Below are 27,719 nucleotides of genomic sequence, written 5' to 3'. Positions count from 1 at the left end.
TGCACCACTCTTGCTGCATAATTCACACTGAATTTTAATGACACCTTTATGTGCCTGTCTCCTGTCTCTGACCACATGCTCCTTTGGAGCGTTACCATTACCGATTTGAGCTCCCCCAATCCACAGGGCAGGTGGCTGTCCGGCTCGGTCATCTCCTTCCTCAGAAACTTCTATAAAGTTTTCACTGCTCTCTTTTCACCCTTTCCTACATGTGGCACCTCCTTGGTCCCTGGAAGCCCCCGTTGAGGCAGGCTTTCAGGTTTCCAGTGCTCCCAATCCCCTCTCCACCCCTAAACCAACCCCCTCTTCTAGTGCAGCCCAAGGATGTTGGGAGTAAACAAGCACTGGGGACTAGCTGCTTGGCAACCTTTGTAGGAATACTTTCCGATTAGAAGTCACAGCAAACAATGGGCTATTTACTTAACTTCTCTGTGCTGTTAATTAGAGAAGGAAATTCGTATGTTCCCCGCCCCCAAAGGGTAAGCAGCAGATCTCCTGGTGAAGTGGCCCAATCTCCACCCTCCACTGGGGCAGCAGCAGTGTGTGAAGGCAGTTCATCTGCCATCCACCATCCACCATCAGTAGCTGGCACTGCTCCTACAAGGCAGAGGAGGCCGTATCACTTTGGGCTTGATCTCATCAGCCTTATTCCAACCTGTGGAGACTCTCCTCCCTGTTCACATGGAAGCCCTTTCCCCCATACCTAGCCAGTGGCTTAAGTCCGCTCATCCATCATGAATTTGTACTGATGAGAAGTCTATCAATGTCCAGACAGGAAATGAGCTCTAAGTCCCAGAAACCCATCTAGCACTTGCTATTTAAAAAATATATACATATACATAATGTCTTATTTTACTACTCAAATGCATTACTGGAACCAGTTTGGCAAATTAACTTTAATATACAGATACAAAACAACAAATAGAGATTCACAGCATTTACAAGGAATTATTCAAATAACATTGTAAATAATATTTTTTTTTACAAAAATTTCATTCAACAGAAATACATATCAAGTTTTAGCAGTCTCATACAACACACTTCGGCTGTCAACAGCGAATTCAGTTTGGAGGCTGTCACGTGACTTAACAACATTGTCCTGATGTTGAGTTAAATCCAAGGAAAAGCTTGCAAAATAGGTAAGCCAAACACAACTGGTGTTAATATTTACAAAAAAAAAAAAGGCAAATTATTAAAATACAGGATTAGTTAAGGGAAAGTTTTTTCTTAATACAAATGTCGATGCCTAGGAGATGACTAAGGACAACCTTAAATGTGTGGTAGCTAAGAATATTTGCATCAAATATGTAAGCCTCTGGGTTTTCCTTTTAAGATCAGATAGTTGCTACTTACTCTTTTCAAAACCATTTGAACTCTACTTTCACTGCATGCATCCTGAGAATAACAGTATCAGCCCAGTGGATTTCTAACAAGGAGAAAATAGGTAGGTTAAGCTTAAAGGGACAAATGTTTCTGAGCGGCGTGACCTAGCTGATTGGTGCCCAGCATCCCTGGCATGTTGGCCATCAAAAGGACATGTATCCACACTTGTTAGTGCTGTCCTGGGAGAGACACTCATCTACTTCTCCTCTCTTCCATAAAATAACAATCGAGCAATTTTCTCCTTAACTCCAGGCAAGCAGGCTGTTCTGGTGTGGCTATGTATCTAATAAGTTGATTTGTATTGAGAAATATCAGCAATTTGGGCATGCATAGTTTTCCAACTGATAAATGCTGGATCATGGCTATTACAGAAGAATCCTATTGTGAAACAAAGTTCAAATTAAATGCACTTTTGCTTTCTGTCTAGACAAGAGCAATGCAGGATTGAGGGGATTTTCTGAACAAGCATGGAGTTAGTCTTCATCTGGATTAGGTATAAAAAGACACAACGATATTTAGGAACAGTGTGAAGATGGGGGTGAAATGTTTTCAATGACAAAATCAGATCCAGTAGGGAAAAAGAACTGATCAACTGAAAACTATGGAGGGACCCAGGAAAACTCTGGCACATTGCTGCTGGTCTTTTTCTTACTTGCAGGCCAAAGACGAAGAACGCTCTTTCTCTAAGATTTTACAAGTAGTCCATTTCATGATTGTTTACGATTTACTGCAAGGTGGTTGTGCATTTTAGGTAAGATGAAAATTGAGAGGGTTCTTCTGACTCAGAGCTGGCAAATTCTGAAACATAAATAATAAGTGAAATTTGTCAAAGTGTTGTGCTATCTTTGAGAGAGAGGCAGAGAGAGAGAGAGAGAGAGAGAGAGAGAGAATGTGTTGGGGGGCACCCATATTATGCAATGTAAGGTTAAAAGGAGACAAGGAAGGAGAAAGCAAGATTCGCAATGAAATCCATGGATTTTATTCCATCTGGGGGCTCTTGGTCTATTTCTTTCTCTTTCCAAGTGAAACTACATGACTTAAATCAAGAAAGTAAGTTGGGTAAACCTAAAAATTTTAATACTTGAGCCACCTATTCTTTATAGAACTCAGTATGTCTGGTAATAAAACTTAAGCTAGATGAACAGATTTAAAAGTCAAAAGCATTCTACCTTCTTATAAAGATTTCTAATTTTTCAAAATCACCTTTGAAAAAGTCAAGCAGGACCACCAGTGAGCGGTCGGGGTGGGTATTTGATCGACCAACTCTTCGCACTGTATCGAGCTCGCGGGGGTGGCCCTGGGCCTGGCCCTGGGCCTGGTATGTGCTCTGGTGTCCGAGCTTCCTGCTCCTGTTAGAGAGCCTGGAGGGACAGGTGGTAACCAGGTTGGGCTCGGATGGGAAATAGAGTGGGACTGGTCACAGAACTGACAGCGCGTCTTCATTGCACATTAGGAAACATTAGTAAATGGAAGCCCATGAAGTGGTTCTTTACTTGAATTGAATCATCACTGAAAATGTAACATAAGCAAATGGTTCTCTTTTCTTCCCTAAAGTAATCTTTATTAAAAAAAAAAAAAAAAAGACCCAACTATTCAAAAATGTTGTATATACAAACAACTCTGTTTAGCACAGAGACTCCTATAGTTATTGCTGAGGGGTCGACAAAAAGCATTTGAAGTGTCGTTTTGAAAATATATCATTACATTTTCTTAGTAAAAAGGTCAGCTATATAAATGTAACTAAAATCGAGATGAATATCCAAAGAAGAAACAACACACCCGTACACACACACACACACACACACACACACACACGTGCATTTGTACATGCAGAGCCACAGCGCCTCCTAAGAAGCTTCCTCACAGAAGCAAGCTCTATCTTGGGACACCAGGTACTGACGTCCACAGAGGCCACCCCGGAGTTGGGGACCCCAGAGCAGCACGACCTCGCAGCAGTCTGACATACAAGTGAGCACATCAAGGTGGCAGAGCAGGGTCAGACCAGGTAACATTTCCAGATAATGCTCTAAGGCCCCACTCAGACATCCAGTGATGTCACCTCCTTCAGGACTGGCCCTGGATAGGGAGGAAAGGTGGCAGGGGGAAGGAGGGACCAGACACTTAGAGGCACACGTTACACCTCTGTCTAGGACATTACAGGTTTGTTTATTCTCCAGCGGGGCCAATTGGAAAACAGGACTTTCTGAGCGTAGCATACAGAAAGGGGATTCTTGACCAGGAAACTGCCAAGTGTGTACTACAATACCCGGTCCAGTGCATTAAGTACAATTAAATGGCATCTCCCTTGCAGAATCTGTCTTCTTCAGACGTATTTAAAAGTTATTTTCATCAAAATTTACAATATAGACAAAGACAAAGAGAGTACTATGGCCAGGTATCGGCCCACACGGCCTTCGTTAGTAAAGACAGCTATGTCTTAGGTGTATTTCTAAGGTCTCTGTAAAAAGAAAGGATCTTCAGAACCCTCCTGACGGGTTAATAAGGGCGTGGTTAGCACTATCGTTTGGGTTTTATGCAACCAAGTTGGCTTTGAATCCCAAGAAGGTGGGCTGCTCCGAACCTCATGCTTTCTCCATGGAATGTTCGGGTTACTCTAACTTAGTGGACGGGTTCATGCCATGTTCATGCCATGTTCATGCCATGAACACCTGATGGGAAAAGCGAACTGATGCTCTAAGAATGCCTTGCCATTGGTGCATGTACATATTAGTTTTATCATAAAATTAAAGTCAATGGGTTTTTGTATCGCAAACGGAGATGTCTGGCTAGTTCCGTAAGCCCACGATGTGCGAGGAGGTGTGATTTCTGCCCACGGAGTCATGTGCTACACTCACCAGCAGATTGGGACCTGACTTGAGAAGCACAAATCCACCGGGCGGTAGGACTCTGCACTTGCTCCCCAGAAAGCAGTTGCATCTTCAAGACCACTGAAGCTGCCTGGACCATGCTCCCCATGCGGAGCTCGTCATGCCTCTTCCTCTAGCCCGTACAGGCCCCGTCCGGCCAGCGGAAGCCTGTGCTACTGCGTGGCAACCACTCAGATGACACCAGGGGACCCCATGGCCATTTGCACTGCGGTGGTAGGTCCTCTCACACTGTGGAAGAAGGAACAGCCTGCCCGTGCCGCCAAGACGTTATCATACCAACCCCATCATCACTACTGTCCCCTTCAAATCCATAGGCAAAAGTGGCATGGTCATCTCGTCCCTCCTCAGCACGGCAGCAGTGGGTGTGCCTGTCATCAGCGATGCCTGTTGGGGTCTCCGCTCAGCTTCTCCACAGAGCAGGTCTTCGGTTCCCACAGCCCAGCCGTCTGGGCACAGACCCCAGAGAGGTCTCGTGTACATCGGGGCCGAGCGTCATGACCGTCGTCTCCCTTCTGAGGAGGAGCTAGGCCTCTGAAGACTGAGGTGAGTCCAGACCTTCTATTCTTCACCAGTCCCTGCAAGAAGTTTTCAGCACACGAGAAACAAAACTGGGTCTCCTCTTTACAGACACCTCAGGAAAAGTGTGGCCTTGCATTTTCATTTCTTAAAAGGGGTGAGTTTGTTGAATGTGTGCCAGAAGAGCGAAGGCTTCCTCTTGGGTTCTGCCAGGGCAAACACCTGCTGCTGGGGGATGCTGGTGGGCACGGTGACGTGGCGCTGGTGAAGGGGGTGCAAGCTCTGGTGGGGCGGGGCCACGGGGCATCCGCTGTAGCCTAATCCGAGAGGAGAGAAGGATGGAAACATGAACTGAGTGTCACTGGTTAGCTGAAAAGGGAAAAAAGTGCCAAGACTTGACTTCTTAGCTGATTGAGTCATATTAATTAATATAATCTTCTTTTTTTAAAGATTTTATTTACTTATTCATGAGAGAACAGAGAGAGAAAGGCAGAGACACAGGCAGAGGAAGAAGCAGGCTCCCCACAGGGTGCCTGATGCGGGACTTGATCCCAGGACCCCGGGATCATGACCTGAGCCAAAGGTCAAGATGCTCAACCACTGAGCCACTCAGGTGCCCCTAATTCATATAATTTTAATTCATATTAACCTAAAGTACATCTAAAAGCTATCATAACACTTCTTATGTGCAGATACTGTGTGCAGAACTGTGGCAAAGATGATCCCACAAAAACCCTCAAGGAGGGAGAATGAAACCCAGAGAAGTAATGTGAATTATCCACAGTCACACAGCAGGACAGCAGGGGCAGGGCTGGCCCAGATGGCTGCTTGGGAGGAAAAGCAGGGAAATAACCTCAGTGAGAGCCTGGGGCCCTTCTGCCCTGGCCCAAATCCTACTCTGCCCCTCACTGGCTGTGTTTATTTGGGATGTTATCTGCTTTCTCTGTGCCTCTGTCCCCTAAATCTACCATGGGAATAACAGCACCTAACAGTTGCTATGAGAGTTAAGGGAGCTCATATAAGTAATGTGCTTACAACACAGTCCCCGGACCAAATCGCTTACTTGAAACAGTTTCATTGGGATAGGTGTTTTAAATCTGCACAGAGATAGGGCGCCTGGGTGGCTCCATCCACTAAAGTGTCTGCCTTCGGCTCAGGTCATGAACCCAGGGTCCTAGGATCGAGGAGGCCCACATCGGGCTCCCTGCTCAGCGGGAGTCTGCTTCTCCCTCTCCCTCTGCTGCTCCTCCCTGCTTATGCTCTCTCTCAAATAATAATAAATCTTAAAAAAAAAAAATCTGCCCAGAGGTAATGAAAAAGGCCCTACTGCAATTAGCTACAGGATCATAAGCTAACTGTGAAAAAGTCAGTGTGACAGGGAAGGAACATGAGTCTTAGAAGGAGTCGAGACTCCATTCAGAGTATCCCCCCGCTGGCCTTCCTGGGTGAGAGGTGCCTGACAGGTGGACCCCCACCACCACCAACAGTATCCCTTTCATCACGGTGCCTAGTGGCTGAGCCAGTGACTCCTGGAAGATACGGACACAAATAACAAATAACACATTCTAACCAATGGATATTTACTGGTCACCTGCCATTGATTCGGAGATGCAAAAAAAAAAAAAAAAAAAAAAAAGAAGAAGGAGAAGAAGAAGAAAAAGAAAACAGGTTTTTCTAGCTCAAAGTTATTTATCAGTAGGTTGCAGGTAGGGCAGTTCTGTATTTGAGTAGAGAAAACGGGAAATGGGACCCCTAAGGGTTGTTTTGGTAATGAATTCTTGGCCCTCAGGAGATGCACATCACCATCCTGGGCTTAACTGGGTCTTGTTTTTGCATTTTCAGTTAGGAAAATACTGAATGGGACACATTTCAGAGGATAAATTGTTCTTAGAGGAGGAAGTCGATCTGAAGAAAAGCTTCTAAGAATACAGCAAATATGTTTTGGAATAAAAATCCTTATTATTTTATTCATGTTGGGTGAAATTATCAACAATGTAAAAAAATCTTTGCACATGAGGCCCTTGGGCCGTGACCTGAGAGTTGGTGATTTTCAGTAGCTGCCCAGGCAATTCTAATGTGCACGGAGGGTAGGGAGTCCTTGCTCTCACTAAGATAGTGTGTCTTCTTTTCAACTAATTTCTTCATGTACTGGACTTTTAGATCTTTTTTCTTCCCTACATCAGAACATAGCTTGCACTGATCAGCAGTTTGGGGCTAGAGATTTCCTCCACGTGTGCCCAAAACATGCAGGACCTACTGGTTTGCCTCAGCCTGGTGACTGGCCCGAGGAAGAACACCGGTACTTCCTCAGGATGGGGAGATGCAGAAGCTCTTTGGTACTAATTCAAAACACACCATATAGGCTCATATTTAAATGGAGGTAAATACTGAAACATACTCACACTCAAAACTAAATGCAGATTATTTTAAACTTCCTATCTTGGGGAGTGGAAGGGCCCTATCATTTTGAGTTTCACCTGTACGCCTCTCCTCCACTCTGAGCGCTGGTCACCAGCACAGTAAAGACTTCAGACATTCTCCCCGATTTTAATTCCAGTACTGACACACACGAAGGAGATAAGGAGATGAATGAAGCCTCCTTCAAAACTCACCTTTTGACTTTCCGTGTCCTGCCTTTTGAGCATTTAACATGGCGAGTTTCTTCTGATTTTCTGAAATTTCCATTCCTGGATTTAGGAACAGACATGAGAAATATTCAAAACAGGTGAAATAAGTCAATCAGAGAAAGATAATTATCCTATGACTCACTCAAATGAGGCATTTAAGAAACAAAACACAGGAGCATACGGGAAGGGAAAGGAATAAAATAAGATGAAATCAGAGAGGGAGATAAACTATAAGAGACCCTTAATCATGGGAAGCAAACTGAAGGCTGCTGGAAGGGAGGGGGTGGGGGATGGGGTAACTGGGTGATGGGCATTAAGGAGGGCATATGATGGCATGAGCACTTATGAGTGTTACATAAGACTGGGGAATCACTGAACTCTACCTCTGAAACTAGTAATACACTATATGTTAACTAATTGAATTAAAAAAAATAAAAACAAGTGACATCATTGCAGAGTAAAATTAGAACCATAACCCATATTAACCCTGAGGTGCTCTACATAACCTGCAGCAAAGAACCTTATTCCTCAAGGAACTCTAAGAGGCTGAGCGGACTACAAATGGAGAGTAGCAACGATGGTCACAAGGATGGACACTAGGATGACAGCCTCCCAACCAGGACACGTTAGCGGGTGCAGTGGGGCGCTATGAGCATCGACACCCTGAGCCTACTGAATAAATGCTGCCCGTAGGAGCTCCACCTGTCCTGGTCTGTCCTACAGCATGTTTAGAAGCACAGCTGACCCTAGAGCAACATGGGGTTGAACTACAGGTCCACTTATATGCGGGGTTTTCCTAATAAATATAGAGCAATACTGTAAGTGTATCTTCTCTTCCTTACGATTTTCTTAAGAACATTTTTCCTCTAGTTTACTTTATTTTATTTATTTTTTTTATAAATAAATTTTTATTTTTTTGATTTTTATTTATGATAGTCACAGAGAGAGAGAGAGAGGCAGAGACACAGGCAGAGGGAGAAGCAGGCTCCATGCACCGGGAGCCCGACTGTGGGATTCGATCTCGGGTCTCCAGGATCGCGCCCTGGGCCAAAGGCAGGCGCCAAACCGCTGCGCCACCCAGGGATCCCTCTAGTTTACTTTATTAGAAGAACACCACATAGAATACATATAACACAGCAAATGTGTGTTACTCAACTATGTTACAGGTGAGGCTTCCGGTCAATAGTGGGCTATGAGTAGATAAGTTCTGGCAGGGGTCAAGAGCTACACATGGATTTCTGACTGTGTGTGGGGTCGGCACCCCAACCCCGCATGGTTCAAGGGTCAACTGTATTCAGGATTTGCAGATCTGGCCTATCTCCCCTGCCCCTGGGGCGGGGGTGGCAAGTATGGCCGGAATGGGCTGAGGACTGCTGGCTCTGGGGCCGGGGCTGGAGGCAGAGGCGCCGCTCACCCATCTCACGGTCCTCCTGCACGCGCCTCCGTTCATCCCCACACGCCTGCAGCCACCGCGCCTTGTCCTCATGCTTTTTGGCACAGAACAGGTGCACCTCATCGGTGGTTCTGCTGACAAGCTTGAAAGCGTTTTTGACGTGGAGGTTCCAGTCCTTGTCCCGGCCGTCCTCCAGGTCCACGAGCTCCACCTCGTCCATGTCCGTGCGGCCCCTGTAGTAGAGCACGTCCCGGCGCAGCAGGTCCTTCTTGCAGGACACCAGCTGGTGGTCAAACAGGAAGAACGTCCGCTGCTGGCTCTTGCCGTGCTTGCTGATTTTGGTCAGTTCCCCAGAATGGATCAGTTCGGAACTTCGGTCTAAGATATCCAGCCCCTGGAAGGATAAAAACACATTTTAAGATCTTCGGGCTCCGGTTCCTTCAGAACATGTCAGGGATACAAGAACAAGTCCTGACACCTTCTTTCTCCAACTTGCCACTTATGAGGCATCCTTCCACAAGGCAGCAGAGCCACTTAAATCTCGGGCTGCTAGTTTCCCTGGATGCAAAATTTCTTTTCCTTATTTCCTACTCAGTGGGAAAATGTTACAGTGCCCTGTGGTATCTGAAGTGACTTCCTGACAAGAAAGGATTGGTGATAAATGTGCTGGATGAGGAGACTCCAATCGGTCAGAGATGGCTGCTCCTCGGAGAATAAGGATACTAAGGAGGCTTCTAAGTGTGAGGACTTAGTGCTATTGACGCTGGGGCTCTGGCTTTCGAGGCTGGTATGCAGAGAATGGTTCCCAGAGTAATAACTAGCTTTAGATCCTGGTCACAAAAGACCAGACAGCACATTGCCAGCAAGGTGTTGGTAACCTTCTGACCATAAATTATCTCCTAAATGTCAGTCCAAGAACACAAGGAAAAAACACATCTTTACGGTATTAGGTGGGGTTGAACCCAATGTAACTTTGTGATATTTGGCATGACCCTGGCCTTTTTTTTTTTTTTTTTTAAGATTTTATTTACTTATTCATCAGAGACACAGAGAGAGAGAAAGAGACAGAGACACAGGCAGAGGGAGAAACAAGCTCCATGCAGGGAGCCCGATGTGGGACTCCAACCCAGGACCCCGGAATCACGACCTGAGCTGAAGGTAGATGGCTCAACCACTGAGCCACCCAGGGGTCCTGACACTGGCCTTTGATTTATAAGACTTTATTGTCCTTCAATCCCAGTCATACACAATATTTTGTGGAGGCAAAATATCTTGACTCCAAAATAGTTCTTCTACTTCTCTTGCCTGGAGCAATTCTGTGCTCCAGATTCTCCACTTACAAAGTAAGAGTGTTAAACGCAGTGATGTCTGAGGGCCTGTCCAAGCTCCAGGAGTCTCTATGGCCCCTGAAAGAGAAATATTTCTTTCCAATGTTCACTGCTAGAACCTACTTTAGTTAAAAACCTAACTTCTCAGTCCAAACTTTCTTAATCCTTTGGTTTGAAGAACAGTGAGTTCTGACCAATTAATTTAACATAGGATGAATTTTATCGCTTCTTGGCATTTGGCTAAGATCAAGTGTAGCAGGATGAATTTTACTTGGTCTGGAAACAATCTGAACGGTATGAGTTGTTAGAGCAAGCCACTTCACCTTGCCATGTTCCCATTTCCCTGCCTGGTAAGTGGAGGTAATAGTAACTCCTACCTCATAAGATTATTGAGAGGACTAAATGAGTTCACATATAAAAATGGCTTAGGCCAGTGCCAGGCATGTGGTCAAGACAATTGTCACTGTGGTTGTTTTTACAAATAAGTGCTTGTGCATGAGTGTGCACAAAGCATGCTGGACCATTATTACAACTTGTGCCAAGCACTGCATTTGCTACTGTCTTATATAATCCTCACAATAGCTCTATGAAGTTAGGCAACATTTTTAACCCCATCTTAAGGATGAAAATCTTAATCTTGCCCAGATCTACCAATTCAAACACAGGCAGTGTTTAAATTTTTTCCAGGGGCACCTGGGTAGCTCAGTTGGTTAAGTGGCTGCCCCTTGGTTTCAGCTCAGGTCATGATCTCTGGGTCATGAGATCGAGCCCTGTGTCCCACTCTACTCTCAGTGCAAAGTCTCTTGAAGACTCTGTGTCCCTCTTCCCTTCCCCCCCAACCCCTACGCTTACCCTCACTCTCAAATAAATAAATAAATAAATAAATAAATAAATAATATTTAGAAAATGTTCTCCAGTTACTCTCATGGAGTGTTATTTCTAGCAGGAGAGACAAAGCACAAACCATAAATCAATCACAGACACTCTTCAGGGTTGATTTTTTTGATGGAAATGAGTTATTGGTAAAGCAACTGACTGTTAGGTTCAACTACATGCTTCAAAATATATATACCGTTAAAGCCAAGAATATAAAACATCAATCACAAGATGTTACAGTGTGTCATCAAACTAGACCAGAGCGAGGGAGGGCATGAGCAGCGTTGGGCGGCACAAGGTGCAGGCACGAGGCACTTACCTCCCAGCCTACGATGGACACCTGCCACCGTGCTATCTTGTCTATGCTTTCCAGTCTGCGCTTGCGCTCATTGATCAAACAGGCTACGTTCTTCATGGCTTCGTATGCTGCCTTTATGTTGTTGTAATCACTGTAAAGTAGAAGGTTCATTTTAACCATATAACCTGGAACTTGCAGAGGAAGACTGACAAAGTAAGACACTGCATCCTGGATTCATATACTAACAGTCTAGACAAAGTGGCATTTAGATAATGGCCATTGTTTCTTTTTTCTTGTTCCTTCATGAATAGACCACAGTTTCCATAGGATAAGGGAACTGACCGAATGCAATCCAGAATTCTTTGGAATAAGAATGTTTTCATTCATTTCCCAGAAATCACAATGAATGAAAGTAAATGCCACAAAATAAGTTTTAGTCACAGTGACAATGGGTTATTTTCATTAATAAGAAAAGGACCATCTTTATGATTGCTTCGGTTCTCCTATTAGCCAGTTTTGCCATATGAAGTACTTTAATAATCACTATTCTCAAGAGTAATTATTCACTTTGAGTCTCATCCTTTACGATGGTCAAGAAAGGATACAAACAGGACACAAGCCACAGAAGCTTGACACGGTGAGTTATGTAAATACTAACACCATATTCACCTCATTGACAGACCCTCATTTCTGCTGCTTCCATATGCTACAGTCAAATCAGACTAAAATGTCCTCGGGAGCAGGCTCTTGTTCCTTCAGCTTCTAAAACTGTAGGTACCAGGAAGACAAACTCCACACAGACTAGAGCAGAGCATGGCTAATACTGGAAAGTTTGATATTCAGGTTTTGCTCAGCGTTAAAAATTTGGGCACATGTAAACCAATCACCCAGGTAATGAGCTGAATTCTTTACTTTCCAGCACTTTCCTGTGTCTTATGTGATAGAGCCTTAGGATCTCAGGAGCACTGAATTAGAATCCTCCTGCACAGCAAGGGAAAAAAGCCTTGGAAGCAGACTCTATTGTCTATTTACCAAACACAAATAACAGCTCCTGGGAAGTCCCTGGGCATTCCCCCACAAGGCCGACCCGCTGCCTTTAGACAGGGTATTCACACTCAGAAGCAGAGCACAAAGGAAGAACAATACAGATACAAGGGGGCTGCCAAAATAATGGAGCAACCACCCACCCAAGGCCTCCAGCAATGAAAAAAGTGTACAAAATAATTGTACATTTTTTCCTTCAAGATTTTCTGTCAATTCTAGAAAAGAGGCAGAGTATAATGGTCTTTTGGAAAAAAATTTTGTTTTGTTTTCCTGAAGACAAGGAAATGGGCTTTCTGTCATTTCCTTTAAAAGGATTTTTTTTTTTTTTGTAAAATTGCCCAAATATGCAAATACCTCCTAGTGAAAACGTGTTTAAACAAGAAGAATTAACTGCTAAAGAATGATACATGGACTTCTGGCCATACCTTTCCCATCTTGGAATGTACCAATCTCCTTTCCATGTCTTACTCTCTTATATATTTTCTCTAGTTTCTCATCATGGTATTTTTTATTCTTTGTTTTAACATTTTCTTCAAATCTGTGGCTCTCTTGACTTTGCTATTTTCCTTCCATTCAAGTTTTCTGATTTTTCCATCAGAAAAAAAAAAAAATAGAGAGCTCTCTTCCCTCTTATCTACTTCAATGAACTCCTTTTTCTTATTCCTTTAATCTTAATTCTTTAAACTAACATCCACATCTAGGGTCTATTGTTTGGCAACCTAGCTCTTTTTCTCTTTCTACCTTCCAATCTAACTGCAAAAAGATTCCTTTTGCAAGCCCTATGTCTCCACAGGAGTCTGGCAGCAGACAGGACAAAAGAATGCTCCATTCTGCACACCCTGCAGGGCCAGGCACTGCCATGGCTAATTTGATTGCCATCAGGGCAACACTTAGCTGTTAAAACCCAGCACTGTTGTGGGCTGGCACAGCAAATTTCCTCTGGGTACCCATCCTGTCCCCCACTCCACCTCATACTGGAATCTTTCAAAATTATCCATTCAAGGGCTGCAGGTGCACTGAAAGCTTTGTACATGGACGTCATAGGTGAGGTTTGATTCTTACCTAAAACAGTAAGGCTTCATCCTCAAACCCTGCCCACTGGCATTCCAGTTCTGGCCTGGTGAGAACATAGCAATGACTCAACCAGTGCCATCTAAAGGCACCACATTGTTGGGACCTGCACATCTTGGGGAATGGCACAGAACAGCCTGCCCATCCCAATACTGAATGGGTGAGATCTCACGTATAATCACAGCACAGTTTTACATCATTCTGTTCATGTACAAGCAGGAAAACAGTGAGTTGTTATGAAGTAAGCAATGGATTACTTTTTGGCTTCTCCAGAAGAGCTTAGTTAAGGACAAAGTAAGCTCCACAGGAAATGGAGCACGTAGGTGACCATGATGAGAAGCCCGGTGCTCCATGTGTTAAGAGGATGGGGGGGGATGGATTACGGATACAGGGCAAGCACTCGGTTGGTTGGGCAAGAAAGGTCTTAGGGGCACCTGGTGGCTCGGTTGGATCCAACTCTTGGTTTTGGCTCAGGTCACAGTCTCTCCGGGTCGTGAGATTAAGCCCCGTGTCGGGTTCTGTGCTCAGCACAGTCTACTTGGAGATTCTCCTCTCCCTTCATCCCTCCCCCTACTCACATGCGTGCATGCATGCTCTCTTTTTTTCTTTAAAATAAATAGATAAATCTTGAAACAAAAAAAAACAAAAAAAACAAAGGGCGTGGAGCTAGACAGGATCTCAGTGCAACGTTTCTCCAAGCTGACGCTGCACACTACTCTGTGTATCCTTGAGATTCCCCACTCTGATTGCAGGGTTGAAACTTTGGAAGTCCTCACCCATCCGTAAAGCAACTTTTTGTTGCAGTACGAGATACTGTGCTGAGGGTGAGCTGCCTTAGGACAGGAAGTAAAATATTTCTGAAACTGTATTCACACTGGTGTAGGTCTTTTAAAAATTGTTTTATTAACTACTTAATAGCTACAAAAAAGGATTTGTAAAATACACATCAGTTATAAGGACTAACATTGCAATACAAATCCCTATGTGCTCATGACAGAGTTAAAGAATTATTCTTACTTTTTTAGTATCTCTAGGAATGGGTATTCTGGAGCCTCTTCAATGACCCTATTTTAAGACTTCATAATCCTGAACATTCTAAGCAAGGTGACAATTTCTTCCATAATACTAACTGAGAGTGTCAAGAGGACACCTAAGCCCACATGTCACTGCCACTCTGCGAGGCTCTGAGTGCTGGGCGCAGGGCTGAGAGTGCCGGCACTGCTTCCACCCCATAGGGCAGGCTCTGTGTGCACATCTCCCAGAGGCACATGCCTCTCTCACCTGTGCTCCTGCGTGGTGTACTTGAGCAGCTCGGCCAGCTGCAGAGGGTACTTGCAGATCTTCTGCACTGGCGTAAGGAGGAAGCCGTCAATGGCGATGTCGATCATCTGCTGGAGCAGGCGGCAGGCTTCAAAGAAGTGTCTGTACCTGCCCTGCTTCATCAGGTTGGACAGCTCCGCGCAGGCGCCAGGGTGGTTGTTACAGTACTCGGAGTAGATGGCAAAGCCCTCTTGCTGGGAAGGGGAAGCACAGCTGTGTCAGGTTATAGGTGGGCTCGAGGCCATGACAAGGAGGCACCCCAAGGTGTTCTGCTATGTTCTTCACACCTGGGCAATAAGCCTACATCTTCTCTGTAGGAAGGGGCCACTTACAGACCAGGGGGTGGGAGCGGGAAGGGTGAGAGAGGCGGAAGGGGTAATCTTTGCAGGTGGCACTCTGGTCCCACTCAAAGCCCCCTCCGCATATCCCAAAAGGATGTGTCACAGCCACATGGGGCTTCCTCGGTGAGCAGCACCCTCTCCCACCACCATCTCCGCCCTAGCTCTGCTCTAAGAAAAAGGCAGGCACTAACAAGTCCAACTCTCTCCCACTTTCCTCTTTACTTTCACTGATACATATAGTCGTGACCATTACCAAGAAGTGAGGATGCAAGACCACCACCTGCTCGCCTCACTGCAAGTCCTCTCCCTGACATCCTACCCTCTGGCTTCCACACGCATGTCCCTTCTGACCTCCAACTGAAAGCCCCTGGCTCACTTCCTTTCACCTAGACTTCTTCCCTCAAGGCTGCCGCCACCCTGCCAGGCCTTGGGACACATGCCCTTCTCTCTTGGACTCGAGCGGCACCCTGCCAGTCCCCTGTGCATGCGTCGTGGCCTTTCCCCTACTCCCTGCACCCCTCCCCACGGTGGCCACTGTGGCCAGGCTGCTGGCTCACAGTTGTCTACCCTGCCCACAGCCCTTCAGCCTGTGTCCTGCCCCATAGTTTATATGCTCAACACAACATGTCCATGCTCAACATGCTCAACACAACATGTCCACACCATGCTCAACACAACATGTCCACACCAAATGCCTATTTCCCTACAAGGCAGGTTTCCCTAACCCACCCATTCATTATCTGGGACACAACACCCTGCAGGCAGTTCCAACTGCTGCTCTTCCATGTTCCCCAAGATCGGTTTTGTCAGCTGGTTCTCAAAGATCCCCACACCAACATAGCTGTTTTTCCACATCCCCACTGCAGCCACCGGTACCCAGGCCCCCCTCCCCACCCTCCCTAGAAACAGCAAAGTCTTACTCCTCAGCCAAACTCTCTGGCTGTTCCAGTCCAGGCAAGACCCCATGCAGAGGCTATGTCTTCACCAGGCCCTGCCCCACTGCAGCCTGACCTTCTCTGACCTCTGAAGTATCTCTCTTGGAACCTTGTGTTCTGGCCAAACAGGCCTTTCGCCACATCCCAAACAGGCCTAGTGCACTCAAGGGGCCAATCTTCCTACCTGCCTGTCCACCACAGCCTCATTTTCAGCTGTTTAAAATCAACCCAGCCCCCGAGGATCTGGGGATACTCAGCCTCTGCATAGTTACTGGGGTGGGTACCCAGCAAGTGCTGCCCGAAAAGGTGGTGGCGGTCAGTGCTGTTATTATTACAATCATTACACCCATTTGAGCTGGAAATAAAGTCTCATTCCTCTGAAATCTGTTAGTAGTAAACACGGGCAGTCAATTCTCAGTTAATAAGCTCGCCGTCATCACAAGACTGTTCAGAGGCAATTTGGGCATCCTGAGCAGGGATCCCAGAGCCGCACACCTCAGTCTGAATCCACACCTGCCCCCATACTAATGTGTGATCCTGAGTCGGTTACTCTCTGGACTAGTTTCCGATGTAGAAAATGGATAAAATAATCATACCTTCTCTATAGCAGTACAGGAGGTAAGGTAAGAAAACCCTGGAATCAGTGCTTAACATAAAATAGCCACTTAGTAGGTATTATGAGAAATTACTCCAAATACAATTCTAAAAGCCCTCAAAGGTTCATAAAAGTACAAAGATTTTGAAATCTTGGAGGTATTTAGGTAAAGATTAACCATATAACCCACCAACTTAATTTGCAACTGACATCTCCACTCCATAGGAAATTAATCCAGCAAACAGAGCAAGAAACAAAACAGAACAAAAAAGGCCTCATTTCTATAGTGGGGAAACACTTCAAAATTATTTAACAGGATGTTGTTAATAAGAAGTAACAGGTGACATACATGTTGAAGAAAGCAGGATCCTATTTCACTTAAATGAGGTTCCTCTTTATTGTACTGCTTCTCAAGATCTTTCAGGAACTTTCTTTGGAATTTGTAAATATCTTCAATGTTTCCAAAAATGGTGGCTAGTTGTGCAACAGTGAACATTCCCGTGTGCTTGCGACACTGTCGAATATAGCCCTGCAAAACCGAAAAGTAAACTTTAAAAAAATTAATTTGGAGATCCAGAGAAATTATTATTTGAATAATGTAGCTTTTTGGGCCCATAGCCATTATCTTGGAACGGATTTTAATTAGAGAAAATCATTTTAACCCTATGGGTCCCTGTTGGGATAATGATACTTCTATGACTACAGTATGCTATGAGTATTTTAAAGACGAAAGGAAAGAGAACAGGTGCATGTGGTTGGATTTGTAATGCAAGGAACTATATAAAGTTTTCAGGTTATACTCATGAAACAAAGTTGCTTGGCTTCAAATATTAAAGCTCAAACATTGGGACTGTAACACTTTTTCTAAACTCTTAAGATGATCATTCTCCCATCCCTAATTTCATTTCACAGCCGAGAAGACTTGTCAAATACGGAATAGCACAGCTTGCTGAATAGCTCATGCAGCCAGCTCACTGTCATGGCAAAGAGCCAGGAACGTCTTACCCAAAGATTCCACCATCACCTCTTTTCTGCATGGAGCATAAATCTGCAGATCTTTAATCCATGGCCCACACAGATTAGCTCACGATTCATTCTTTATGAACAGCACCCTAAGTTGTGCTATGGCCTGGGTAGGAGTTAGTGCGGTGGGAAGGAAAGGCCATAAATATGTGTGATACTTTTCCCCAAATCAGCACCATGTGATTACACAGCCTAAGTGGACTGCATGATAAAACACATACCACTCACTTTTGGTACAAACTTTAACAGAATGACAGTGTAAAGCTTCAAAATACAGGCTCTAGTGCACACTGTCTGGTTTAAATCCCAACCCCACCACTTCACCTGCTGTGTGCCTCAGTTCTCTCATCTGTAAAGGGGGGGAGAGGCGTTAAGAGGACCAGCTGATGGGAGTGTTTGTAGGAGTTAATCCAGGAAAGGGATGGCACACAAAGCTCAACAATTATTAGCCATGACTTATTTTCCTAAAACGGCACTTAAAAAAAAAAAAACTCCCGTAACTATACACTTACATGGAACAAGACGGTTTGCATATATAAGCTAAACAATTGCTCAATCTCTATGTGGCCAGTTAATCCGATTACAGAATGGGCACTTGTCTCGCTTCAGCTCGTCTTCGGTGCTGGATGTTTGGGGCTGAGCTGGGAGTGCAGACCTCAGCATTCACAGCCAGGACCGAAGGAATGATGAGACGGGGCCAACAGCAGTGTAGTGTCACGCTCATCCCAAACCCACAGAGAGCAAGAGTATCGTGGGAGAGGCAGACGTGACCGCACAGTAGAATACCGGGACACTGCCGAACACAGCCTTGGGTAGCACTAGATAAAAGCAGTTTTCTTCTTTTTGGTCTGCATCTAAAGGACTCCGAACCTAATCTGTGAGTCAGTGATTCAATGCAGTGAGATTGTAAACAGTGACAGACCTTTGTCAAATCACGTGGGTTTCACAGAAAGGGTGTTGCCTTCTCTGAATAATCTTGGGGGTAAGTCCTCGAAGAGAGGGCTGCATGGTGCCCAGAAACCTGACCAGAGCATAGAGCCACCGAAGCTCACAGGGGCAGACAAGTATTCAATGAGGGCGCACTCTGGGCAGGGGCCACATGGGCAGGAAAGGGGCCAGGAGAAGGGAGCACCACGGAAAAGAATATAAAAGGAGGGTCTGACTGAGGGCCTGTCAGGAGTATCACGTGGTCGCACGACAACCTGGGGGAGGCCACAGGGTCTGGCGTCTTACCTCGCAGATGTCCTTGAGGTGCTTGATGTACACTCGCTCGGTGTTCATGATCTCCTGGATGACATTGGTCCTCATCTGGTGCTTGCTCTCTGCGTGCTTGTGGCGGCTCTTGCCAGCATCCTCCTCCTGTTCCTCGCCCTGGGTGCTGCTGGAATTTTCTGAGAGCTCTTCCTGATTGACACGCAACTGCAAGCCACACACACAGGTGACCAGTGACTCGGGGGGAGCTGGTGACCAGAAGCAGGCGGAAGGCCCCCGGGTTCCACTTCTCTATGGTTGTGAGGAAGGCAGCCTGGCCCTAGGCTAAGGCTTCCTGCACTCAGCAGAGCCAGGGCTGTGCCCGTGGCTCAAACCTCAGTGGCAACGCCAAACAACTGGTTGACCACGGTTGAAATTTCTCCTTCAATCCAGTCTGATTCCTGAACGCTTTCATTAAAGTAATTACAAAGAACCGAACCTGTACAGAGTGGGCTTGAGCCTGACACCACAGTTCTATGGCCCACCACAGACAGTCGCAAGACACGTTTGTAAGCGCCACACACTTACTCTGACAAAACTTGCGGGGAACCAGGCTTCCTTGTCCTCATTGCGGCCCCACCACCAGTCCTTATTGGAGGCTTCCAGAACCTGGATGACATCTCCTGCCTTGAAGCCCAGCTCCTGGTCGTCCATGGTCACGTGGTCCCACAGGGCTTCTGCGCAGACCACACTGCCATCGCCGATCAGCTGCAACGGGGACATGCTTAGTGCCAAACCAGGTGGGCAGAAGAGCAAGGGATGTGCTGTGAGCTCTCCCAGGGTGACACGGACTCTTCTACCTCATATATGTACATACTGCTGGCTTGCGGTCAATACTTGGCCTTTGATGATTATACGAAAGGAGTTTCCACATTAAGGGAAACGGGTAGGTGTCTCTCATGTGCTTTTTTTTTTTTAAGATTTTATTTATTTATTCATGAGAGACACATAGAGAGGCAGAGACGCAGGCAGAGGGAGAAGCAGGCTCTCCACAAGGAGACGGATGCGGGACTTGATCCCAGACCCAGGGATCACACCCTGAGCTGAAGGCAGATGCTCAATTGCTGAACCACCCAGGCGTCCCTCATATGTTCTTAAAGGAAACTCCAAATCTACTTTTTTAAAGAAGGTAGAAAAATGGCTCACTTATCTATATGTCAGTTATCTAAGGAATGTGAGTATCTGAAATATTCACCCCTAATATGGTTTTCGAACAAACTAAAATACACAGAGCCAGGCCTCGAATGGTTATGAGCATACTTTATTGCAAGACCCTTGTGGCTTCACCTACAACTTACTCTTCATACTTCATTCACCATCTGAATAAAGTTTTAATCTAACTTTTAAAGAGAAGAGAGCCATCTCCAGATATTTACCAGCCAATGAAAAGATGGCTGCAGGTCCCCTCAGCACTGAGAGACATCATCATATTCTACAGCCACAACTGGTATTATTAACAGAGATGCGAACTCACCAAGAAGTGACACTCCACATGCTCTATTCAAGAACTCCAAAAGCCAGTAGTGCCTTCTAGAAAGATTTCCACAAAAAAGGGCTGAAGATGCCCAGTGGTGGAAAGAACACCAGATTTGTAGTGAGAAAGACCTGGTTTATGTCAGCTCTGCCATTTACTAGCAAGTGGTGCAGCCTCTTAGTTTCAGAGTGTTTATTAAAATATGGGTAATAATTCTAACATCTACCTCTTAGACTGGTTGTGAGATCTTTCTGAGATAATGTGAGGAAGAGCATTTTGTGAACTGAAAAGCACTACCCAAGCACTGAGCAGTAGTCGCTGCTCTTATTACTTAGAGCGGTGAGTGAGCTTTGGTTATCTGGAAAACTTAGATAGACTGTCCTTGAAAATGCTGGAATATCAGAGTTCTAGGTTTTAGAATATGTCTGGTAAGAAATAATCAAGAGGGGGGCTCCTGGGGGGGCTCAGTGGTTGTGCGCCTGTCTTTGGCTCAGGTCGTAATCCTAGGATCCTAGGATCAAATCAAGTCCCACACTGGGCCCCCACAGGGAGCCTGCTTCTCCTTCTGCCTATGTCTCTGCCTTTCTGTGTCTCTCGTGGAAAAATAAATAAAATCGTAAAAAAAATAAAAGAAAGAACCAATAGGGGGCACCTAGGTGGCTCAGTCAACAGGCATCCAGCTCTTGATTTTGGCTCAGGTCATGATCTTAGGGTAGTGGACTCGAGCCCCATGTGGGGCCCCCTGCTCAGCGGGGAGTCTGCTTCTCCCCTTCCCTCTGCCTCTCCCCTCACTTGTGTGCACCCTCCACCCCTAATAAATATTTATAAAAAGGAGAGAGGGGAACAAAAAAGAATCAAGAGGGCAAAGTCTAAGTGATCCTGCATCCAGAAAACTGGATATCCAAGATTTGCCACTGTCATGTGTGAATTCTAGTACCTCGTTGATGGCCAACTGTTCCCCTCCTGGCTGTAGGTATCTGGGGTTGGCCTGACAGAGATCTTCATAGCTGTAGTCCTCCTCACTGCCGTTGTCATCCACTAAGGCAGCAGACTCAGTACCTCCATCTGAAGAAACTAAAAAAGCAATGGCATGGATTGCGGTTAAAAAGACAAAGCTAACAACAACAAAAAATTTAATGACAAAATAAATGACTTCTGAGAACATACCCGCAAGGCGAAGGAATCATGTGGGTCTTACCTAGAATAAGAAATCATCAGAAAATTCCTACAGACCTGTCAATCCAAAGGTAGCAGTTGTGGCCGAGCGCCACAGTAAGTGGGAAGGAGAACATCCCCGAGGACACTGCCAATGTTGACACACACCATTACTTTGCCACTTAGGATACTGGGTAAACTATGTGTGATTTGGTTGACAATTTGTGCTCCAAAGCAGATATAAAATATACAAATGCAGATTATATTTCTAAGTCATGTGCTGATAAGCTTGAGGAGATAAAGAAAATGAAAACAATCATTTTTTAAAAAGTGTTCTGCTTCCATCTTTCACCTGCAAGGCAGTGGTGCTACCAAAATCAAAAGGTACTGATAGCGTCATAAATGCAAATGTGTAGTCATTCTTTCCAGATGTCCATAATATGAAAAGGTTGGAACTTATAGGGTTAAGGATTATATAGCACCTTTGACAAAAAAAGAAGAGAATGAATATAGCATTCTCTCTTAGTTTAAGGATGGGTGTAACATTTTGGAATGCCCACCTTGGCATTCAGATTTTTCTTTTTCCTAGGACAGTAGGCTACCCTCCCCATGGCTAATCTGTCATCCAGCAGAGGGAATTATACAGAGAAAGAGAACATTCCTGTGAAGAAGACAGAGACAGTCTTCATGGAAGTAGCTGGCTTGTTAAAATACTTGATTGAGATGGCTCTTGATTGAGAACCAAATGTGGCCCAATTGGAAACACACGGTATATGGACACCCATCCATCTAATATGAGATTTGAAAAGTTGGGATGGGGGGGGGTGCCTCAAGAGTCTACGGTAAGCAGTAGGGTGGCTCCTTCAGGATTCTGAGTAGAAGTGACAGGTTTTGAAAATAGGCCCCCTGACACTATAGAAAGAGAACAGGTTGTAGAGTCACAGTCTGGTCTGAATTCTAGCCTCACCTGTCTGTAGGCACAGGACCCAGAAACTTTCTCTGAGCTTCCTCCTCTATTTTAGAAACTATTTTCTTTCTTTTTGGAGAATGAAGTGAGATGATGTGTGTCAAGTTCCCAGCATCCTTGAGTTATGGTTGGGATTCATTGAAAGAGAGTTTTGTGATGATGGCAGCACATGTGGTAGGAGCCAGGCTGGAGATGACTTTGCCACAGTAGCCTGAGGGAGGGGTGGGGGTTCCTAAACCCACTGGGGAGATGATGGATTCGTTGGAGAGTGGAACCAAGGGGGCTGCACCAGGGGAAATGGCAAGAGGAACTGAAATTCTAGGATGTTGTCTGTGCAGGTCAAGCTGATGACAGAGCAACAGAGAGGATGAAGTCAATGATGATTTGGAAAATCCCGAGTTATTGGTAGTTAACAAGAAAGCAAAGTCAGAGAAGCCAGTGTGGTGGGAAGAAGAAGGCTGGTTTGAGACTCTCTAATGCTATCTGTTCTTGCCCTTTTCAAGGACCTGCAAATTTGGATTTCTAGTAACTACCCTCAGGGGACAGGTCTTCTTCCTAAACTAAAGAACCTTTTTTAAAACATGAGATATAAAAAAAAAATAATAAAAAAAAATAAAAAAAAATAAAACATGAGATATGTTCTATTCTTTGTTTTGTACTAAGTCTTCAAAATCTGACATGCCTTTGACATTTGCAGCCCATCCCAGCTGGACGGGCTGCATTTCCGGTACTCCACAGACCTGTCCAGCCCCAAGACCGTGGCCCTGAGCTCTGCATACCAGGTCCCGTGGCTTCCCTCATGTCATTTCAGCCATGCTGCTGTTGTGAACAACTTCTTAAAAGAAACACACTTTGGGGGCATCTGGGTGGCTCAGTCAGTTAAGCATCTGACTCTGGATTTTGGCTCAGGTCACGATCTCAGGGTCGTGAGATCGAGCCCCACTTCAGGCTCTATGGTGGGCATGGAGCCAGCCTACAATTCTCTTTTCCACTCCCTCTGCCCCCAGTGCCCCACTCAACTTGTGCGCACACTTGGTTTAAAAAAGTAATAAATTAAAATGAAAATTAAAGCAACACACTTTGTAAGTGGAGCCTAGAATTCTTATGTGAAAACAATGATAACTATTGAAAAAAGATCTGCAACAGTGGAAGGCGATCAACACCATGAAAATTAGCTCTAGGATCATATTATATGCATCAGACTCAAGTTTTCCTCAACGTGCACAAACAGGACTACCATTATGGTGATGAATTAAAGCCAAGTAAACTAGGGAGACAGAGGAAGCACATGGAGTAGAAGTCGGGGTTGGGGGAGACACAGGGTGAGCACCCCTTTCACAAACTGCCCCCTTCCTCTCCTGTGCCCGTCGTCTGTGCCTGAGCGCTGGACAGAGCACCTGTCAACCACGCCCAGCAGGCCAGGTCTTCACAAGGGCCCATGCTTCCCACGTGCCTTCCCAAGGCCCGGGCGCCCCACTACACTTGGGAAACTCCCACAACCCAGCAGCAGTCACGTCTTCTTCAAAGCCCTCCTCCTGTGGGCCTGGGGGTGGGGGTGCGGGGTGGGCCAGCTGCTTCGTGGGCCCTCCTCCAGCATACTTTTATGAGAGCAGGGATGTGGTGAATTACAGCCATTGGTGTGAGTACCTCCGTCCCAGTTAGAGTACCAGGTTGTCGATGGTCTCCCCGTGCCTGGAGCAGCACACTGCGTGTCAGCGCAGTGAGCCTGGAGTTGGAGCTCTCAGAGGACAGGGTGTCCTGGGCTCTGACCATCCTCTCCCACGTCACTTCTGCTCACTGTTACCCTGCTCAGTCTCATTCAGGGAAGATGAGGGCCTGTGTCTGAGAGGGGTGTATACAAGGTGCCTCAAGGGAGAATGGAGACAGAGAAAGAATGTCCCTTGAGGGCCTCACCACAAAGTCCAGATGGAAGCTCTCCAGACCCCTGGCACTGCCTTGCAGATCTGTAGCTTGCAGACTGATTGACCATGAAGAGAGGCAGCACCTGGCTCAGGGCAGTGCAGGTGGTCCAGGTGAGGGCCCAGGCAAGGGGAGTGCAGGCAGGTGGGCAGCAGAGAGCCAGCTGCAGTTGTACATGTGCACACAAATGTGTGTCCACACCCGGTAGGAGGCGATGCCACGTGGCAGGGCCTTCTGTCTCAGGGGGCTTCCCCCTGGAGTGCGATGCTGGTGGTGCGTCTGTTGCCCAGTGCTGGGGTTTAAGTGGGATCTGGAGAAAGGCCACTTTGAGACGTGTGTGTGAGCTAAGAGCCTGGATACCGTGTGGTACGTCTGCCTCCCATGCTGTGGACAGAGTGCTTGCCGGCAGAGAACATGAGGTCATCCAGTCTAGGGCACGTTCCTGATGTGTGTGTTTGGGGGAGAGGGGGTGGAGGGAGAATGTCTTGAGGGAGCAATATAAACTTTTTTGTACATGCCATGAGTCTTTCTTATTAGGCTACAGAAACAAAACAAAACAAAACCCCAAACACCAAAGCTCCAAGCTTTCTCTCTAACCGGAGACCTTGGAGCAGCTGCCAGACTACCATGCCCAATAGCGACCTCGGTTAGCGGCTGAAATGTTCTGATGCTCCTGGGTAAGGAGGGTACATGCAAACCCTTGGCCTTTAAGGGAGCCCAGAGTGGCAGGAATCTGCAGATGTCGGCCAACACTAATCTGGCACCGCCTGGCACCAATAGCATTCCTCTTATCATTTTTCAGCTGCAGCTATTGAGCCAAAAAGAGGGAAAAGCAGTAAAAGAAAGGCACCTGGGCTTTCTGCCCATAGCAAAGCCCTGAAAATGACATTTTTTTCCCTCAAAAACCCACTGAACATTTTCCAGGGAGAAGTTTTCACCATCTGATCTGGATGTTGCTATGAAAATCAATAAGGGGAGGGGCTGGGGGACTAAAAAAAATAAATAAATAAAAATAAAAGCCAGTGGTGACAATGCACAAACTCACAATTTCCTGGAGTCTAATGTGAAAAAGATTCCATGGAAAAACTGCTAAATCTCCACAGGAGGTAGTAGAATGAAGTTGTCTGGAAATAGGTAAGGCCCTTCATCTACCTAGTGATGTTCTGAGTTGCTATCATACAGTCAGAAAACTATCTCTGGCTGAGGTGCACCATGAGAAAGATTTCCACAGTGACCGTTTCAACACCATAGATTAATGTTTACTAATCACTGCAGAAACAAGATGGTCCTGGGCGCTGGGTCAGCTGAATCTTCCAGTAGGTGAGTGAGGCAGGGCAGGAGGCCCGCAGTGGGAGGGAAGCCTAAGGAATGTGGACAAACCTTGGCAAGCACCCTAGCTTTACTGACTTTCTAGCTTAATGACCTTGGCGCCAGTCGCTCTTCCAACCTCAGTTTTCCCATCTATAAAATGGGAGTAAGTTTACAGGTTTTAGCTTTTCAGAGGTCATTCTTTTTCTCCTACCTGCCTCACATATCCCATGTCCCGCTCATCAACAAGTCCTGACTCTCCCCTCCCTTCAGAGTGCGCCCAGAATCTGGCCAGTTCTCATTGCCCTCCCACTCTAGCCAGGTCACCGCAGCAGCCCCTCCCCGCTCACCGAAGTAGCCAAGGCCAATCTGTCACTCCACTGCTCCAAACCATCCGGAGGTCGAAGGCCAAGTCCCTGAAGACAGCTCCCCGACCCCAAACACACCCTGGCACTTCCCGGCCTTGTCACTGGAGCTCTGGCTCTGACAGCTCTCATTTCCTAGCCCAGCTCTCCTTCCTCAGGGTGTGCTGTTCCCTGCACCTAAGATCCTCCCCCAAGCACACGAGGCTCGAGGCTCAGCCAAGTCCTTCTGACAGGCCCGTTCAAAACCAGCACTCTCCGCTCATCTGCTTTCCGGATTCATTTTTCTCCATAGCATCTCTGACCATCTCATATACTTTGCTAGTTGCCTGTCCCTCCAACTACGGTGTAAACTACATTAAGGCAGTGATTTTTGTCTGCTTTGCTCTTAACTGTATTTCTAGTACCTGCACCACTGCCTGGTACACACAGGCACTAAGTATTTGCTGGCTGGCTGGCAACCAACCAACATACGTACAGTCGAAGAGCAGGGCTTTGGGTCAGACGGACTTGGCTTTACGTAACTGTGCTCCATAAAAATGGTTTTTGGGGAGCACCTGGGTGGCTCAGGTGGTTAAACGTCTGTCTTTGGCTCAGGTCATGATCCCCACAGGTCCTGGAATGGAGCCCCATGTCGGCTCCCCGCTGAGCAGGGAGCTTCTCCCTCTGTCTCTGCTGCTCTCTTATGTTCTCTTTCTCGCTCACTCTCTCAAATAAATAAAATCTTTTAAAAAGTGGTTTTTGGGGCGTGCCCGGATTGCTTAGTTGGTTAAGTGTCTGCCTTTGACTGAGGTCATGAACTTCAGTCCCATCTGGGGTTGAGCCCCATCCAGGCTTCCTGCTCAGCGGGGAGTCTGCTTCTCAGTCTCTTTTCCTCTCCCTTCCTCTCTCCCCTCTGCCTGTTCTCTCTCTCAAATAAATTTTTAAAAATCTTTTAAAAAATGGTTGTGGGGAGTTTTGAGTCACTGGGTCAAGTTTCTTTCTCAATTTTTCACCTGCCGAATTGTCAAATATACATAGTAACAGCCATCGCATGGGGTCATTTGTAAATCCTCGACAATAACTTATTACATCACTGTGGACCTAAGGGAAATAATGATACTGAAACACATTACAGAAGTCCAAGATCATTTATTTCCCTCAGCATTACAATGTGCCAGGCACTGTGCCCTTTTGTGTGACCCGGCTCACAGAATCCTCGCGGCAACGCTACGTGGTAGGTACTACCAGGTTCACCGGATGAGTAGACTGATGCCCCAATAGTACACGGTGTGTGCAGCAGGGGTCAAGCCAATGTCATCCGCTCCTACTTACCAGCATTGCTGCCTCTGCCAGGACTACCTTTGTTCGTGGTAAGACAAAAACGATTGGACAGAGCAACCCGGGTGGCTCAGTGGTTTAGCACCACCTTCAGCCCAGGGAATGAGCCTGGAGACCCAGGATCGAGTCCCGCATCGGGCTCCCTGCGTGGAGCCTGCTTCTCCCTCTGCCTGTGTCTCTGCCTCTCTGTCTCTGTGTGTCTCTGTCTCTCGCTCTCTCATGAATAAATAAAATCTTTAAAAAAAACCGATTGGACAGATATTAAAGATGGCTTACCACCCTGATTCTAGTACTTCTACATCATTCTGGAGAGTGGCAGTGTTC

General features: G+C 46.1%; 1 protein-coding gene across 6 annotated transcripts in view; it reads right to left on the bottom strand.

Moving 5' to 3' along the window:
- Positions 1 to 881: 881 nt before the first annotated feature.
- The window catches only part of SPATA13 (spermatogenesis associated 13), a 144,083-nt gene continuing 117,245 nt past the window's right edge, over positions 882 to 27,719 (bottom strand). For 5 of the 6 annotated variants that reach the window (XM_025462696.3, XM_049101060.1, XM_049101059.1 and 2 more), the window contains 9 exons: positions 21,301 to 21,437; positions 19,418 to 19,597; positions 18,872 to 19,057; positions 16,965 to 17,144; positions 14,706 to 14,938; positions 11,331 to 11,460; positions 8,829 to 9,201; positions 7,400 to 7,474; positions 882 to 5,104 (listed from right to left, as the gene is read on the bottom strand). In XM_025462696.3, coding sequence (XP_025318481.3) covers positions 4,929 to 5,104; positions 7,400 to 7,474; positions 8,829 to 9,201; positions 11,331 to 11,460; positions 14,706 to 14,938; positions 16,965 to 17,144; positions 18,872 to 19,057; positions 19,418 to 19,597; positions 21,301 to 21,437 — 1,670 coding nt within the window. In that variant the 3' untranslated portion in view covers positions 882 to 4,928. The remainder of the gene's footprint in view (positions 5,105 to 7,399; positions 7,475 to 8,828; positions 9,202 to 11,330; positions 11,461 to 14,705; positions 14,939 to 16,964; positions 17,145 to 18,871; positions 19,058 to 19,417; positions 19,598 to 21,300; positions 21,438 to 27,719) is intronic. The other variant, XR_004816553.2, reaches the window with a different exon arrangement.

The sequence above is a fragment of the Canis lupus genome, chromosome 25, assembly GCF_003254725.2.
Source record: "Canis lupus dingo isolate Sandy chromosome 25, ASM325472v2, whole genome shotgun sequence".
NCBI classification, from domain to species: domain Eukaryota; kingdom Metazoa; phylum Chordata; class Mammalia; order Carnivora; family Canidae; genus Canis; species Canis lupus.
Note: the sequence above shows the minus strand (reverse complement) of the source record. Positions and strands in the feature narration are given on the sequence as shown.